Below are 18,055 nucleotides of genomic sequence, written 5' to 3'. Positions count from 1 at the left end.
GAAGTTTTACATTTAGTATTTTTAATAATTGGAAAATAATTTTCCAAAGAGATGACATAAGTATGTGTATCCGTGTTCTATGAGCATTTAATTCCACTACATCCCAGAGGCACTTTCTTGTGTCTTGCTGTTGACGGCCAGTCTCATGAGTGTGAAGCTGTGTCCCACACTGAGGATTTTGTTCACATTTTCCTAGTGTATAATGATGGTGAATAGTTGATTTGCTTATTGGCCATTGGTACAATTTGTTCGGAGAAGTACATGTTCCAATCATTTGCTAATTTAAAAGTTCAGACTACTCCCCATCACCCCCACGTTAAATTAATTTAAGCTTCCTCTCTGAATTCTGGTGACAGTACCTTTGTCAGATTCAGGATCTGTAAATGTTTCCCCTTTATGTGAGTTGTGTTTACACTTTTAAAATTTGTGCCCTTTAAGTCATAAATTTTTAGAGCCTAGGAGATGACAGCTCAGTGGTTAAGAGTGTTTACTGTTTTTTCAGAGGACCTGGGTTCAGTTCCTAGCACTACATAGCAGTTCAAAAGCCACTTTTATCTCTAGTGCCAGGGGATTCAATGACTCTCTCTGCTCCAGCACACATGTGGTACAAATAAACACACAGGCTCACATAAGTGCACATAAATAAAATAGTTAAAAAATCTTTAAAAATCAAAAATTTAAAGTTTTGATGCCTTTTAATTTTTGTTAGTTGCTTATTCTTTTGCTATCATATTTAAGAAACTGTTGTCTAATTCAGGATCACAAATTTTAAGCCTTTACTTTTCTTTAAGGTATTTTTTAATGGCAGCTTTTACATTCATGCCTCTGATCCATTTTGAGTTAGATTTTTTTGTCCTATGTGAGGTAAACATCCTGTTTATTTAATTTTGTGTAGCTATCATGAGTCTCATGAGCATTTGTTGAAATGGTTATTCCTTTCTTGGAGTCCAACTCATTATCTTTGTACACAGTTTTATTGTCTTCAATCAGGCACTAACATTTTTGAAGTTGCGGGCCTCAGTCTTGTCTTTATAACTTTCTTAACAGTATGCCTTATCATATGTTGTGATTTGGATCTTAAATACCCTCTAAATATCTGCTGCTAAAAGCTTGAAATGCCCTTGAAGGCTATTGGGACCCAAACCTTTGCAGATTCTTTTTGCCTCTGAACTGTCGCAAGGGGTGCAGCATTGTGCCCCCACATACCTCGTTGCTTGGTATTCTTCTGCCTTATTTCTTGTCCTCAAACCATGGAGCTGATCAGTCTCTTCACTGGTGGGGTGGGTGTCTAGTCAGTGGGTGCGAGTGATTTTTTTAAAGCTTTTGTTTCTCTACGGTTAGAAAATTGCTTTTATAAAAATAAAAAATGAGAGGAAAATCTAACTTAAAGCTAGAGTTAATACCTTCTGCTTTGATAAACATGTCTGCCATTGGGTAATGCAATTTGATTCTACAATAAGGGAGGATTCTTGGGGGAGGCTCACAAGAATGTTTTACTCTCTTTAAATAGACACTAAAATTCTCATAGTCATGAGAAATTGGTAAAGACTAATTATTTGAGAATCTAACAGTGTCTAAAGTAAAATCCTTAAGGAAATGCATTTCGGAGAGGGGAAACTTTACAAATTGAATACTGCATTTAAATTTTTTTCAGCTCAACACTCCCCCTCCCACCCCCTCACTTTCTCCAGGTACTGCCATTTCTTCTTTAGTTTAGGGTACCTTCCATGTGCTGGATATGGAAAATCATGCTGTGGTTTACAAGAGTGAGCAGTACTTAGTAGTGACCTACTGGATGAATAATTTCCTTGGAAGCATGTGTCAACTATGTAGGAATAGTTCAATATGACTGGATGTGTCACTATTCAAACACGGATTAGTGTTATGCTGCAGAAGGCATCCCATTGTTTGATGTTATGAAGAAGAAAGTAACACCTAAGGTGGAGTTATCTATCACAGGCATGGACACAAAGTTTTATTTACTTAGAACTTCTTTTGAAGACCACACAGGGAAAAAGTTCTACTTCCATTTTCTTTGTAATTACAGGAAAATTCTCCCACCAGTAGCCTCTAAAAACATAGAAATATTCCAAGGAATGTAACTTAAATTGTTCATATACCCATCATGTTTAGAAGCAGACTGGTCATGGTATGAATGATAGGTTATGGTGAGATCTTCTTAGGCTAACAGTGCTAGGATCCCTGCACAAGAACAGGGATGGGAAAGTATGGTGGCCTGAGATTTGGTATTTTAACTGTGCCGTTTCTTAGCAATATCTTTTTGTAGTATAGTGCATATAAGACGTATTTATAGTGCATCTTATAACTTACCAGCTAATTGCATATTAATGTCATGACTAGTTTTCCAAATGTTGTAAGATTATGGGTGTCTTTATTCATATGGTGTCAAATCCAATTCTGACTCCTTCGTAACTCAACATATTGTTTATAGAGTATGTTCTTTCATATTGCTTATGCAGACTTATGGGCATAGATTATTTGGTTATTTCAAACATCACTAGAATTTGAAGAGCTGGGACTGACTCAAGTCCCCACAACTATTATAGAATACCTTGGCTTGCTTCTTACTTTCAACTTAATTGCAAAATAGTGATAGGGATTCTTTCATGGTCATGAAAGATCAAATGAAACTATTTCATAAAGTATTCTGTCATCTGGAAAGCGCCTTGTAAGCACAGATAGCTGTTGCTTATGATTTGAGACCTGGGTGCCCATTAATGATATTTCTGTCTCACCATTCTTTCATCTCTTGACTACAGAATACAAATACATAAACAATGTGACCAGAAGCCAAGAAACTGGAGTTGGGCAAAGTTAAGACACAGAGACTTGCTTATGTGTAAGCTATGCTTTTTGTACAGAGACAGGCTTAGGAATAGTCCTCTCACAGCTTCGCAAGTGGGATACAGAAGCTTGAAGAACATGCCATATTTTGTGCCTTCCACACAGGTATATAGGTGTCTTATTTTCTCTCATTATTATTACTATTTCCTTCAAACATCCCTAATGCAAAAGGGACTCCAGTAAACGTGTAGAACGAGTCAAGAGAGTTCATAGATGAATGAAACAATCATGTGTCTTTTCCCTCTGCTGTAACTGCTGATGGAGGAAATGAGGAAAACCCATTACCACTCCTGAGACTACCCATCCAAGGAAAAGGTGAATGAGAATTACATTCTTCAACATTTTTGCCAATGTAAGACTCCCTAAGCAAGGACAAAGACAATCTTTTATAATCACTGCATTCTCCAAATGTGAAGGAGAGCTAGATGTGGCTTCTCTATGCAAAGATAAGCTGTGGAAATATGGAGAATAGATTGTGAAAGGCCACAAGAGAGAAGGGTAACTATGTGTCTTGGAAGCTCTATAAACAATAAAGCTTATAAAAGAAGACTTTAAGGAGCAATCTCATTTTCCACTGGCAAGGATTCCTGCTCTTGGGGAGGTGCTGGAAAGTTTGTTTCTGCTTCCTCTTCTTCCTCCTCTTGCACTGGAATAATTTCAATTTCCTCTTCATTCTTTGGCTGGGAAGACACCCCACTTAGCTCAATGATTTCTTCTTTCATTGTAATCTTCTGCTCTTTTTGTTCTCCAGCTGACAGCAGAACCACATTCTAGAACACAAACAAACGCCTGTTGACTTTGACCCTTGACATACCTTCCAACAATCTATGTATGTCCAACTGCCAATTTATTCTCAGGCTTTTTGTTTAGTTAACTCTATACTATAGATTCCAGGACTGGCTACATGGATGCTCAAATTCTTATCAAATCACCTACCTATTAAATCTCAAGTCTGAGTAAACCATTAAGGGCTTCAGGCATTTGCCATTTTGCCAGGAATAATCATACCACATGAAAAAACAAAATGTTAAAAACAGAGGAGTCTAGATTTAGAACTGATCTACCTTTGGTGATTATAACCCGGGGAAGCGATTCTCATTCCACCTTCGTCCCATCTTTGTAATGAAGGAATCAGTAATGATTACTAGGTTCTAAGCTAAATCTTACAGTCTGTCACTTTGAGGTAGTTTGTGATAGAGGTACTATTGGAATAGTCACATTTCCCAGTTTTGGAGACTCTAAAATACTATTGTTTTGGAAGTAGAATGAGTGAAGGGAGAAGGCTGAGAAGGAAACACTAAAAAAATCTAAGAACCAGTGACTTTGTCATCCTCCAGCCTTCCACCATCCTAGCCTATGTATTAAGATGGGAGAGGACATGTAATCAAGGTGTGAATAAGAATGTTTACCATAGGCTTACATTTTTCAATACTTGTTCTGCAGTTGGCAGAACTGTTTGGGAATGATCAGAAGTGTGGCCTTGTGGGAGGAGATGTGCCACTGGTGGGAGGCTTTGGGGTTTCAAAAGTCAAAGCCATTTCTAGTTAGTTCTCCCTGTCTCCTGAGTTTCGGTCAGAAGTAAGCTCTCAGCTACTTCTAACTGTTCTAGAGCCATGGCTAAGTGCCATGTCCTCCCCATGATGGCCGAGAACTCTAACTAATCCCCTGGAACAGTAAACCCCAAATAAATGCTTTCTGTTATAGGTCACCTTGGCCTTGCTGCCTCATTACTGCACTGTGTAGAACAGTAAGATAAAGTGGGAGTGGGAGTCTGAGGTCAAGTAGAGGGAAAGATGGTTGGCAGGCACACTTGCGTACATGGGGAAGGAACTGTAGCATCTGTCTAACCACGCAGTTACTCTTCAAAATATTTTCTGTCACTACTGGTGTTTTTTGGTTTCCAAAAAAAAAAAATAAATAAATAAATAACAAAACATTTTTTTCCCCAATGAAACTCCTAGTTCCAAAATTTCACCAGATCATATTATATGTAAACAATTTTTATGTAGAGATCAATTGTTTAGGTGGTTGTGGACAGGTAACTCCAACTTACAGATTTGTGTTGGGAACACATTCTTTTCCACTCATTCTCCACAATGCCGGCTGACACAAGTTTCTGGAAGAAGGCAGAGATCAGCATCAACGACAGAATGGCCTGGAAAGCACAGATGCAAAGGTTAGATAATAGCAGACGGTCGTGCACAGTGCACAGCCAAATGACTGTAACCCAACAAGCAACAATTCTGTATAGTTTTTTAGGTGAGAGAACTGAGGTGCTGTGGGGAGTGGTTGCTGTGAGATAACATCTTCAGGTGCAAGAAAGTAAGTTGGAACCAGGAAACTGAAAAATCAACTCTTTTTAAGAAAGAGTCTCACAGTAAATTCTTTCAGCTTGGCCTGGTACCATAGCTCAACTGGTAGGATACACCCCTAGTACACTTGAAGTCTTAGGTTCCAGTCCTACTATGTAAACTAGGCATATCGGCACATCCCTATAAAATCCCAGCACTAGGAGATGTGGAGTCAGGAAGATCAGCCATAACACCCTTAAACACTGCATTCACAATTCAATGATGACTAATATATCAATAACATTTTAGGAATTTCTTCCATGTTTTTATTAATAATAGTAATTGTTAACGTCCTCAATGACATTAACAATGATGAACACAGAAAGCTTGGTGTGGTGGCATGTGCCCATAAGTCCAGCATTCAGGAAGTAGAAGCAGGATTGTTGTGAATTTGAAGCTAGTCTAGGCTGAACAGACAGCATTAGACCACCCAGGACTACACAACGAGAGCATTCCTCAGAATGATAAAATAGAATCTCTTATACAAATGACACTGTTCTAAGTGCATTGCCTATGGCAACTAATTTGTTTCTCAAATCAACCCAAGGAGATACAGAGTTTCACTCTCTGTATTTTACAGCTAATGAAATGGAGGCAGTGTATGAGGAGGGTTCTAGTCCAAATCCACATACAGAAAAAATAGCAGACACAGAGCACCTGGACCTGAAGTTGATGCTCATAATAAAGCATAGCACATTTCTGAAGAATCACTGCTTTCATACTTACCAAGAACACAGACTGCACACTGTTACAGTACTTTGTAGATGGGGAGTTTTTATCTGAGGAATCAGATGGTTCACAGTTGTAGATATCAACATATATCTTGGGAGTTTTAATAAGATCCAGTCTCTCCATTTTTAAAAAATGAGAAACTGTAATGTTAAGTATGTCCATGATTGAAAGAATTATTCCAGAAATGGCAGCAAAGAGGCTCAGAGAGTTCATTACCACTTTCGCTTTGACCTGGAACAGAGGTGGGTTTGTTCATTAGATTTGACTTCTGTTTGAAAAACTTAAAACAGGATATGGGATTTCAGCCGATTCCCCTGAAGCATGAAGACACCGCCCCTGAGTTCTGTTTCAGGTCTTTCTATGGATTTTATCCTCTTTGCTGCCCCGTTTAGCCTCCTCCCGCACTTTTCCAGTCTCCTTGTCTTAAGCCATCACCATCCATTCAATTTATGAAACCAAAATTCTGGTTATCCTTTACCCACATTTTGTATCTGCCACCACTTCCCAGACATGCCGTAAACACTTAATGAGCAAGTGAGGATTAGTGGTACCTGGATCATTACCTTTTACATAATACCACAGTGGGCAGAGGGATAAGAAAGCTTTTGCAGCATGGCTAAATCTCATTGAAGTAGATATAGACAGAACCTTCTAGGCTTGCATAATTGTTTTGACTAATCTTGTGTTAACTCCACATGCAAACTAGAGTTATCAGAAAGGAGGGAACTTTGATTGAGAAAATGCCTCCATAAGATCTGGCTATAATCCACATATTAAATGATGTCCAAAAAGAATGGAGGAGTGGCCCCTGGTTCTGGAAAGACTCAGTGCAAGAGTATAGGGGAATTCCAGAACAGGGAAGTGGGAAGGGGTAGATGGAGGAACAGGGGGAGGGAAGAGGGCTTATGGGACTTACAGGGAGTGGGGACCCAGAAAAAGGGAAATCATTTGAAATGTAAATAAAAAATGTATAAATAAAAAAACAAAAACAAAAACAACAACAACAAAAAGATCTGGCTATAAGGCACTTTCTTAATTAGTGATTCAAAGGCAGGCGCCCAGGCCATTGTGGGTGATGCCATCCCTGGACTGGTGGTCCTGGGTTTTATAAAAAGCAGGCTGAGCAAGCCATGTGAAGCAAGACAGTACGCTGCGTTCCTCCATGGCCTCTGTATCAGCTCCCACCTCCAGGTCTCTGCCCTGTTTGAGTTCCTATCCTGACTTCCTTTGGTGATGAACAGCAATGTAGAAGTATAAGCTGAATAAATCTTTTCCTCCCCAACTTGATTTTTGGTCATAGAACTTTGTCACAGCAATAGAAACCCTGACTAAGGCAACCATCGAATAAAATGTATCAGCCATAACAATAACACCTCTGGTCCCTTCTGATGTCATCCATCAGGGCAAATTTGTCCTGGTAGCACAGTCTAGAGAACATGGCTGTGACTGCTCTAACCTGTGTGGGTGATAAAAGCTTGGTACCTCACATGCCCTATGGTGAGGCATTCTGGATGTGTTTCACTAACATAGTTCACTCCTGGCTGTGACTTATTGATGGCAATTTTGTAGTTTGGGCTAGATTTCATATTTGTAAATTCCCCTAAATTGATTTTTTTCAGATAATTTATAAATAAGAACCATCTCAATCTACTCAGTTCTTTATCAACTCAAAGTGACTTGCACTTAGTGAGTATAAGTATTGTTAGAGGATTTTCTAGAGAGAAATTTGGTGGTGATCTCTGGTCACCCACCCAGATTTAGGAATTCTGTAGGTTACTTATTTTAAGAGGATATAAATAAATCTTTATGGATGATCAACTGTAGGCCTTATGGCTACACTATCGCACAAAGTGCCACATCTCATCCTTATATTGATTTTCTGTGTCAAGACTAGCACTTCTGTTCATGGGGTGAGGGTGGGGGTGGGATGGGGTGGGGGTGGAGACTCCAGGGCACTCCTGCACTCCCTTGGGGTTCTGAGTCTAATTGTAAGGCTACAATTAGGCTGGAACCCAACTCAAGCATATGGACCATTTTCCTAAATGGAGTATCATTTCCTAAATAACATTCTTTCAAAATGTGCCAGGTCTGTCATTTCCACAGGGAACTTAGCATTGAGAAAGTATTAAGTGCGGTCTTCTGACCCTGCCTTTGATTCCCTCACCATGGACAGACTTAAGGCAGTGCTATGTTTGAGTTTCTCTTGAAGAAAATCACATCACAACCAGAATGATATAGGATCCGCTGCTCAGAGAAGAGCCTGTGACCGCTAAGCTCTTTTCAGGGTCCCTGGGCTTGTTTTCTACTGAGAAAGTGGCTGTGTGTCTCATGTGTGGGAAAGGACATATGATTACTTGCCAAACTCTTCCTGGAGGTTTTCTCTGCTGCGGCTGCCAGGAGTGATCCTGAAATAATGTACTGCAAAGAGAGAGGTGGACAGAAAGGGGGAGGGCAGAAGGGGAGAGGCAGAAAGGGTGACTGTTATTCACTGATACCTGGTTGGGAAGGAACCATCTATCTATGTATCTATGTATCTATGTATCTAAGTATCTATCATCTATCTATCTATCATCTATCATCTATCTATCTATCATCTATCTCTATCTATCTATCTATTTTTTGTTGTGTGTGTCTTTCATTAAACTATGCATTAAATTTTTATCACATTAAATTATTTCTTGGCAGCTATATTTCTTTGTTATTTAGGTTTATACATGCAGTCTATGCTGTTCAACCTTTGAGACATTAGCTAGGAATAGAATAAGAAAAGAGAGACAGAATTCACACTTTTCCTTGTCAGTGAGAACTCTCTGGGCCCATACCACGAAATCGAAACATAAGAAATCATCTCCAAGAACATGACTTATTCCTTATCTACACAGGCTACAATTAGACTTTGTCTCTAGTTTTTTTATGTGTGTGGCTGTTTTGTCTGCACGTTTGTGCACTAAGCGCATGCCTGGCCAAGGAGGCCAGAAGAAAAGTGTTGAATTCCTCTGGAACTGGCATTGTAGGTGGATGTGCGCTGCCATGTCAGTGCTGGGGATTAAATCTGGGTCCTCTGGAAGGGGAGCTGGTGTTAACCATTGAGCCATCTTTCTAGCCCATCTCTCTCATTGTAATCAGTGAGAATGTTCATGTAGGGGTTATAGTGCCTAATAGCCTTGATGCCACTGAGTGATCATGCAGAAGGCAGGACTTGAATATGCTACACTTCACCACATTGCTGGTTGCTACAAGAAGCAATAGTAATTATTTCTCAGTTTTCTTTTCTAAAGCTCAAGAAATAAAGTGCAGTAAAGTCTTATGACCAATCTACCTTGGTTCATTGAAGCTTCAATTCTGGACTTACTCTTAGAGGGACAAGGTCATGAAAAGTGTCCTAGCAAAATAAACACTACCTAGTCTCATGTCACCCACAGAATTATAAGGCTGGAAAACATATACGTTAAGTAGCCCAAAGAGTGGGGCTGAACTCATAAGTACAAAGGATTGTTTGAGATAAAAATAATTTAATCAGGTGCCTTAGTAATTAACAAACTCGTAAGGACAGGGGAGGACTTAGGATGTTTCCATTTCTCTTTTCCTTCCAAAGTGCCAAATATCCAGCGTCTTACACCTTGTGCTATGCAGAGATCCTGCTTTGTCCAGTCTTCCCTGAGAACAGCTGGCAGAGCTCCTTTCTGTGGATCCACACGGAGCACGGCCACCCTCACCCACAGGAGCCTTGTAGTCTAGTCTACCCTTCCTACTTAACTATGCCAACCTTAGAGGATTCTTCCTGCCCATATTACTTCCTCAACACAGAGACAACCTATATCTTTTTGACTTTTCCCCCTCCTTCAACATCTCAAAAGTTGTTTCTGTTTATTGCAACTTACCAAAATGCCTCCCCACAGAGGGTACCATACGCTCAAACAGATGGGTGCAAAGACCCCCGTGGGGATCATCAGCAGTCCCCCCAGGGAAATATGGAAGAGGCCATTCATGATTTGGACAGCCTGGGGAGAGAAGAAAGGCACTGGTAGTGAACTGAACTCACTGGTCGGGGGCAAAGGCAACATGGGAGACCTGAGACCCCAGTGGAAAGCATGCAAAGGTCCTAAAAGGAGTGGTCGCACTGCCAAGAATTTTGCCTCCTTCTTTTTTTTTTCTTTCCAGATCTCTCTCTCCCACCACACAGGGCATTTACAAGGAACCGATATGTCTGGAATCTGAGTAATGGACCAGCCTGGTCCTCCAAACCAAGAGATGATGCAAGATCATTCTGCAGTGATCCAGGTGCTACCTGGTGCCCTCTGGCATCACCCACTGTGAGAAACATGAAGAACACAGTCACTTAGACCTGCCTGTGCAAGGCAGACTGAATTCCATGTACAGCCTGAAGCATCAATGTCTGCAGGCCAGAGTATCTCCAGAGTGTGGAGTGGAGGAAAACAGTCTTACCCCCAAAGCCTTCGATTCCCTCATGAAGAAGCTTTGTGTGGGGCCCACCAGTGAAGATGTCCTTCTGAGGTTCACTTTTTGAGCAGGCTGCATGGCAAGGGGGCCTTTTGTAGGCTCTGTTGGGAAAGGTCCACTTGCTGAGTTTCTGGGTGTTGTCATTCTGTTTTCAAACTCCTGAAAAATAAGATAGTAAGGTGAGACCAAAGACAAAGTCTTGGCAATCTTACCTTCTGACACCATTTAATACTTCTACATGTCCTCTTCTTAGAAGATTCAGGTGTAAGGCAAGGTCTACTACTATGCTATAGGAAAGGATCTGGAGGGGCTATCTCAGGTAAGGGAACATGTGCTCAGGAATCTGAGTTAGAATGATAATCATGTTTGGACACATGTTAATGTTCAAGAAATCATGATGTAGTCAATTACTCTACCAGTGAGCTATACTCTTAGAACATAGCATACCATGAATGTATGTCCATATGTATTTTTCTCTGCTGGGGCTTGAGCCCTTAGGCCTTGTGTTTGTTAAGAAAACACCACTAAGCTTCATCTCTGCTCTATGCATTTGTCTAGCTGGTCCCTCCTTGGCTGTTCTTATGACTTAATATTCCAAAGCATTATTTTTATTGGCTTGCTCATATGTTCAGAAGAACAGTGTAGTGTCCCAGAGATGCCATTCCTGATTATGGCTGGGACTGTCCTTAAATTCAGGAGGGATGTTGCTTCAAGAATGTTCTCTGATATCACATGTGAGTCAGACTGCCTGGTTTTAAACTAATTCTAATTACTCTGAGGTGTTGGTCAAGTTCCCTGGGCCTCTAGTTCTTCAGATCTAGACTGAAAATAGTAATAATCCTTGTCTCACAGCTTGTTACAGGAGGTAGATGATCATGGTTCATGTTGTCAGGTTTTTTTTCACCCAGGTGTAGTTTAAACACCAGCTATCTCCAGAGGCCTTCTCTGAAACTCTCCACCTATCACACACGCTCTTGTGTATGCATGACCCCTGCCTGCCACAACACATCCTGTTCTAGTCACCTCATTTCAGTTATTACTGTGGTAAATTACCTTATATGCAAGTTTCTTGCAGTTCTCTCTTGATAGAAACAAACGATGTTGTTGCTTCTTGACCAGTATCTAAAACAATGCTCACATGTTACAGCTTCTTAATAAACATCAAAGGGATGCTAGATTTATGCAAAGCACCCACATCTGAATAAATATTAGCTGCTTTGTTGAAATTCTTGTTATACACTTATAAGCTGTAGTTTTTTACTTTATGCATCTATAAAATGAGAACAGTGTCCTTCCCATAGAATTATCAGAAGTGAGTGGCCATATGTGCCTAGCACGGGGAAGATGGTAGCGAGTACCATCTGCTAGTGACCATGCACTGCTTCTGAAGTGATGAGACAATGAGCCACAGTCCTTCCAGCTCTGACAGGTTAAGGCTGTTTAGCCTTCTTCATGTGTCTTGTGTTGGGAGTATCCATCCATTGGTTATGTCAAACACATATTTGAATGCCGTTGCTATTTTCTGCACCCTGGATATCCCTCTGTAGGGTCACACATCTGGCTAATTGTAAGCTGTGGAATTAAGACTGTCTACCCAGGTTGCTGAATCTTACTAAAGACATGGAGGGCTGGGCAGGTGAATCTCTTACAGGTCACCCTATTTTATCAGTACAAAGAAATCCCTCCTCTCTTTTGCAGAGGAGGGGGCAAGGATAGACAGGTTAGGTAACTCACTTGAAGTTATATAATTACTAATGATCTGAAAAGAAGCCCTAACTTGTCAACTGAAGTTCAGACTCACTGCTCTGACACTGTGGGCAACAATTCTGTTTCTCTTCCTTTCCCTTCGAAATATGCACACTCTGAATGACTTAAAGCAACCCAGAATGTGACCTGTGTGCGCCAATAGCTTCAGGGAAGCATTTCTTACTTTATTTCCCTCCTGTTCTAAATTAGCAGCTGTCACTTGGCCCAGGGGAATTTGCTTCATCACACGAGACCACTAACCACAAAAAAAAAAAAAAAAAAATTACATAGCCCACCAAGGAGTTTGCAAATGAATTCTGGTTTAGAACTAGAAAAATCTCAGAAACTAGTTTGTTCACATCACAAATATGGATCCTTCTTCTGGACACGGGGCATCCTTTTGCAAAGACCTTATACCTCCCTCTGTGGATCCCCAGGCTAGATTGTATGACCACAGTTATTTGCTGGAGCATGAACTGCATCCCAGGGTTATTAGTTGTGCTAGTTCCAGTTTTTCTTCTACCTCCCAGGAGGCATTGCATCACCTTTCAGTAGATGTGCCAATAGAAGTTCCCATAAGTTATTTTCCCAAAATCTTTTGGCAACTGCGGAATGAGATAGAAGTCATTTCACTCCATTATAGGGAACGAACTAATTTTAGTGATGGTGACTTATGCAAGGTCATTAATTATTCAGGGTGAAGGAAATGATTGGACTACTATTATAATTCCACCTGAGTTATCAGCTGCTCATTAAGTCTTGGGTCTGTGTTGTGACTGAGATAAACCTTTTATTTTGGCAAAGTCTGGTGGGGGGTGTCTGTATGGCCTATTGACAGTAATAGTATGGAGAGAAGAACATCCTGTTAGAAGAATATTTTTGGAATAACTGTATATCTACAAAATGTTGAATAACTATTACTACAAAATAGTATTTTGTAGTCAAAATAATTACCTTCATATGCCATCTTACACTAATGATCTCCCTCTTCTCCTTCTCTTTCTCACACACATGAGGGCACAGCAGGTTGGGACAATAAACTTACATTTAATGGCAACAGAAGCTAGAGCTGGTTCATATACTCCCACAAATGTAGGTTTTTGCATCATTGCCTTATTAAAAAAATCATATAAAATTGCTTCAAAAGACTCCAGCTCACAACAAAGATTGTTTGGTAAATTGGAAGGGTTACAGATCACATTGGTCAAATATGACAATATGGGCTTTATTTTTGCAAATATGAAAATCAATACTGTTACTGAAATGATGACTTAATTTGCTCCCACACCATTCCATCTTATTACCCACTGCAGCTCCCACAAACCCTCTGACTCCTAAAAGCACAACCATTTTTTTTCCTCTGTCCCCTGAAGCTCTCAAAGTATCTTAGCTTAAATAATGACTCTTAGGTCCAATAATTCCATCATCTTCTGAGACACTTGAAGCTCCCCAACCTCAACTTCCCCCTTTGCCACTCAAAATAGCTTTGCATTTGTTCTCCCTGCACCATGCTATGGCTGCAGGTGAATTTTACATTCTTTTTTAACTCTTTTAGTCCCTTTCCTTTCACCAGATGTTTCCTCTTTCCAGATCCTCCTTCCTGGGACCTGCTCTCACCCTTGTGTGGCAGTGTATAGTAGGAAGAGCTGTCCACATTTGTGATCTCTCTAAAAATAGGATAAGTGTAGTTGTCCTGGGGTTGATATGATAATAAGTATTCAAGGAATAATTACTGCTACTGTCCCTTATTATGCCACCTTGCTTCCTAGTCCCCAAACTCTCATTTTAAAATAAAGTGATGTCCCCATTACCACCCCGTTTCCCCTTTCTTCACTTCAGCTTTTTCAGTTTTTGCTTTCTACCTTTCCCCCAGCTTCCTCCTCTCACACAGTCCCTGATTCTCTCCAACTAGACTCTGCCACTCAACCAAAACTTGTCTGTACAAAGGTTGTGCTGTAGCCTGTGTCCTCAGCAGTCATGTTTGGACATGACTCCTGCCTTCTTTGCTGAATCTGCAAAAGCTTTGGGCTAGTCCTCCCCATCTCTCTCCACGTTCTGCCAACCTCCACATAAGGACCATCGTGTTACCTCAGGCTCTTCCTTGACTGAGGCTAAGAACTACTTCAGAGTCAGCAGCTGTTTGTGTTTATTATTTTCTACAACTACTTTTATGTGACTCTTGAAACACCCTGTCAGTCCAGCAAGGGAACTGTGCAGGATGATATGGTGAACCTGCCTCCTGTGATGCTGTGAACTCAGTCTTAAACAGACCATTGTGCTCAGCACTCTCCTTTGGCAGGTAAATGCTCAGGATGCTTTCTGTTCACAAGGTGATAACCTCCACTTCACCTGACCATCGGAGAAACAAAACCATTATAAGGAAAACAGGGAAAGTCTGTCTGTCTGTCTGTCTGTCTGTCTGTCTGTCTTTCTCTTCACCCACTTGCCCCTACATACACACTTATTTTACTGCTTAGTTCCAGGAGTGCATTAGCACATGGTTAAAGTCAATCCTTCTACCCCTTGTCTTCGGCACCCTCTCTCACCCTTGGCTTCTTAGATTGTAGACAGAAAACAGGGTTTGTGCTTAGGATTCCACTGCCATGTTGGAAATGCTAGACAGTAAGCCATAACACTATCCATGATGGCGCTTACACTGAAGTTTTAATTTTGGAAACAAACTCAGCTGAAGCAAGAAGAATGAGGGTTTGAGTCTTGTAGCCAGGATTGTTTTCTAATTTGGTCTCAGGCAATCTTTTTTTCTTTTTTTTTTTCTTTTTTACTAGATATATTCTTTATTTACATTTCAAATGTTGTCCCCTTTCCTGGTTCCCACCCCCCCAAATCCCATAAAACATCTCCCCTCCTCCTGTTCCTCAACTCTTCCCCTGTTCCCCAGTCAACCCTCTCCCACATCCCTGTCATGGTATTCCTCTACACGGTGGCATCAAATCTTTCTAGGACCAAAGGCCTCTCCTCCCTTTGATGTCCAACAAGACCATCCTCTGCTGCCTATGCGTCTGGAGTCATGGGTAACTCCATGTGTACTCTTTGGTTGATGGTTTTGTCCCTGGGATCTCTGGCAGTACTGGGTGGCTCATATTGTTGTTCCTCCAATGGCGCTGCAAACCCCTTCAGCTCCTTGGGTCCTTTCTCTCGCTCCCACATTGAGGACCCTGTGCTCAGTTCAATGGCTGGCTGAGAGTGTTCCCCTCTGTATTTGTCATGCACTAGCAGAGTGTCCCAGGTGACAGCTATAGCTGGCTCCGGTCAGCAAGCACTTGTGGGCAGCTACAGTAGCATCTGGGTTTTGTAACTGTATATGGGATGGATCCCTATGTGAAGAAGGAGGAATATTCCTCCACTGCTGGTGGGATTGCAAGCTGGTACAATCACTCTGGAAATCAGTTTGGCATAATAGTACTGGCGGACCCTGTTATATCACTCCTGGGCATATACCCAGAGGATTCTCCAGCATCTAATAAGGACACATGCTCCATTATGTTCATAGCAGCCCTATTTATAATAGCCAGAAGCTGGAAAGAACCCAGATGTTCCTCAGTTGAGGAATCAATACAGAAAATGTGGTATATTTACACAATGGAATACTACTCAGCTATTAAAAACAATGAATTCATGAAATTCTTAGGCAAATGGATGGAACTGGAAAATATCATCCTGAGTGAGGTAACCCAATCACAAAAGAACATACATGATATGCACTCACTGATAAGTGCATATTAGCCCAGAAGCTTGGAATACCCAAGACACAATTCACATGTCAAATGATGCCCGAGAAGAAGGAAGAACAAAGTATGGATACTCTGGTTCTTCTTAGAAGGGGAACAAAATACCCACAGAAGGAGATACAGAGACAGTGAGTGGAGCAGAGTCTGAGGGAAAGATCATTCAGAGTCTCAGGCTGTCTTAAAAAGATTCAGTATCCTAGGTTTAATATTCATGATGCAGAGGACCTTGCTATTGTTCCCATTTTATGGATGGGAAAACTGAGGCATGGACAAGTTCAGTAACTCACCCAAGATTATGCAGCTTCTATGTAGTAGAGCCCCAGGTTGAATACAACATTCTAGAGATCTTATCTCCATGTTAGAATCCACACACCACCCATTGCCCAGAGTCATTTTTGAGAGGGGGACGAGTTAGGAGGGGGTGGCCCATCCAGCCTTGAAGTTACCACACTTTAAATCATGCTGCCATTTGAAAGTCTCACCAGGGACAGCCCAGATTGAAAGCTGGCTCTCTAGTCCCTAAAACCACTCCTCTTTTCATCCGGCCTTTCTTTTTATAAGACTCACTAAAACAGAGCAGACTCAGTCCTTACCTGGGTCTCCAAGGCTTCAAGGCTCAAGGGCCAAATTAGCCGCTCACGGCTGAGATCAGCTGGCCTCTTCTATCTCAAGTACTTGAAGATGAGTGAGACACACCAGGTCAGGAGGGGTACCTTTGACACCAGGTGACAGGAAATTAGCAGCTTCTGCTACCTTGAGATTTGCTCCAATCACTTTGCTTTGATATAAAGGATATACAAAAAAGTTTCTGCCTTGCCAGGAGGTTTCACTTCTTAAAAATTACCCTGGGGACTGCCTGGTGTGCTTCATGCTACCTTAATTAGAAGAACTTCTGCGCCCCCGCCCTGTAAGCAGGTGTGGATGGTGGGTCCCCAAGGGCTGGAAGAGGCCTAGAAATTCTCCAGAGATGGCTGCCAGGGACTGACCTGACCTTCACGCTTCACTTTTGGGGCTGAGTAGGTGGTGGTGGGGCACCCATGCAAAGATTCCGAGCCCCCGATCAGGTACACTTGGGAGTGTGGGGCTTGTTGGTTTTTAAACAGTACCGTCATTTGCTCATACTCAAAGCTCTAGAGGGCCATGCAAATCTTACATCAGATTTAGCAGAAATGGCCTGAAATCTAATTTGTCTCTGTAAAACATGCACCCAGAAGCATGAGGCAAGACTCAGCCCCCATCTTGGGTGCTGTGAACCGAGGCAGCACTTCTACACACGAGCCTATCCTCTTCCTTCCTGCTTCCCTCTCTGCAGTATTTCTTAGATCTGTAATGGCTAACTTCAGTGTTGGAGCAAGTAGTGAAGTCAAAGTTGGTGACATGGGGAAAGTCTATAAACATTTGAGAGGCAAATACTAAATTTTTCTTAAGCCTTTTCCTCTTTGCCATACACAACCTCATGTTACACTTATTTTTTTTTTTTTTTTTTTGGTTTAAAGTTGTTTTTTTGTTTTATTATTTTTTAATAGTCATTACCTCCTCCCTGTCCACCCTCCCCCACAGTTCAACATTTTATTCCTCTTCTCTCCCCCCCCCCCCCGTCTCCAAGAATATGTTCCCCCCAACCCCTCCAGGCCTGCCCACTCCCTGGGGCCTCGAGTCTCTGGAGGGTTAGGTGAGTGAAGTCTTCTCTCACTGAGGCCAGACCAGGCAGTCTCAGCTGTATATGTGTCAGGGGCCTTAGACTAGCTAGTGTATGTCGCCTGGTTGGTGGCTCAGGAGAGCTCTTACTGGTGGAGAGCTCTTAGAGGTCCAGGTTAGTTGAGACTGCTGGTCTTCCTATGAGGTCAACCCCCTCCTCCGCTTCTTCCAGCCTTTCCCTAGTTCAACCCCAGGAGCCCCGACTTCAGTCTACTGGTTGGGTGTAAGTACCTGCTTCTATCTCAGTCAGCTGTTGGGCCTCTCAGAGGGCAGCCATGCTAGGCTCCTGTCTGCAAGCACACTATAGCATCAGTAATCGTGTCAGGCCTTGGAGCCTCCCCTTGAGATGAATCCTAATTTGGGCCAGTCACTGGACCTCCTTTCCCTCAATTGCTTCTCCATTTTTGTCCCTGCAGTTCTTTTAGACTGGAACAATTCTGGGTCAGAATTTTT

At 41.7% G+C, this 18,055-nt stretch overlaps 1 protein-coding gene across 1 annotated transcript; it reads right to left on the bottom strand.

Moving 5' to 3' along the window:
- Positions 1–1,941: 1,941 nt before the first annotated feature.
- On the bottom strand, positions 1,942–16,660 carry Ms4a1 (membrane spanning 4-domains A1). Its single transcript, XM_052189725.1, has 7 exons — positions 16,498–16,660; positions 10,395–10,568; positions 9,830–9,949; positions 8,307–8,366; positions 5,943–6,179; positions 4,919–5,020; positions 1,942–3,635 (listed from the first exon to the last, which is right to left on the bottom strand). Exons 2-7 carry the CDS (start codon positions 10,551–10,553, stop codon positions 3,417–3,419), a joined length of 897 nt encoding a protein of 298 aa, XP_052045685.1. The 5' UTR covers positions 10,554–10,568; positions 16,498–16,660; the 3' UTR covers positions 1,942–3,416.
- Positions 16,661–18,055: the final 1,395 nt, after the last annotated feature.

The sequence above is a fragment of the Apodemus sylvaticus genome, chromosome 1, assembly GCF_947179515.1.
Source record: "Apodemus sylvaticus chromosome 1, mApoSyl1.1, whole genome shotgun sequence".
NCBI lineage: Eukaryota > Metazoa > Chordata > Mammalia > Rodentia > Muridae > Apodemus > Apodemus sylvaticus.
Note: the sequence above shows the minus strand (reverse complement) of the source record. Positions and strands in the feature narration are given on the sequence as shown.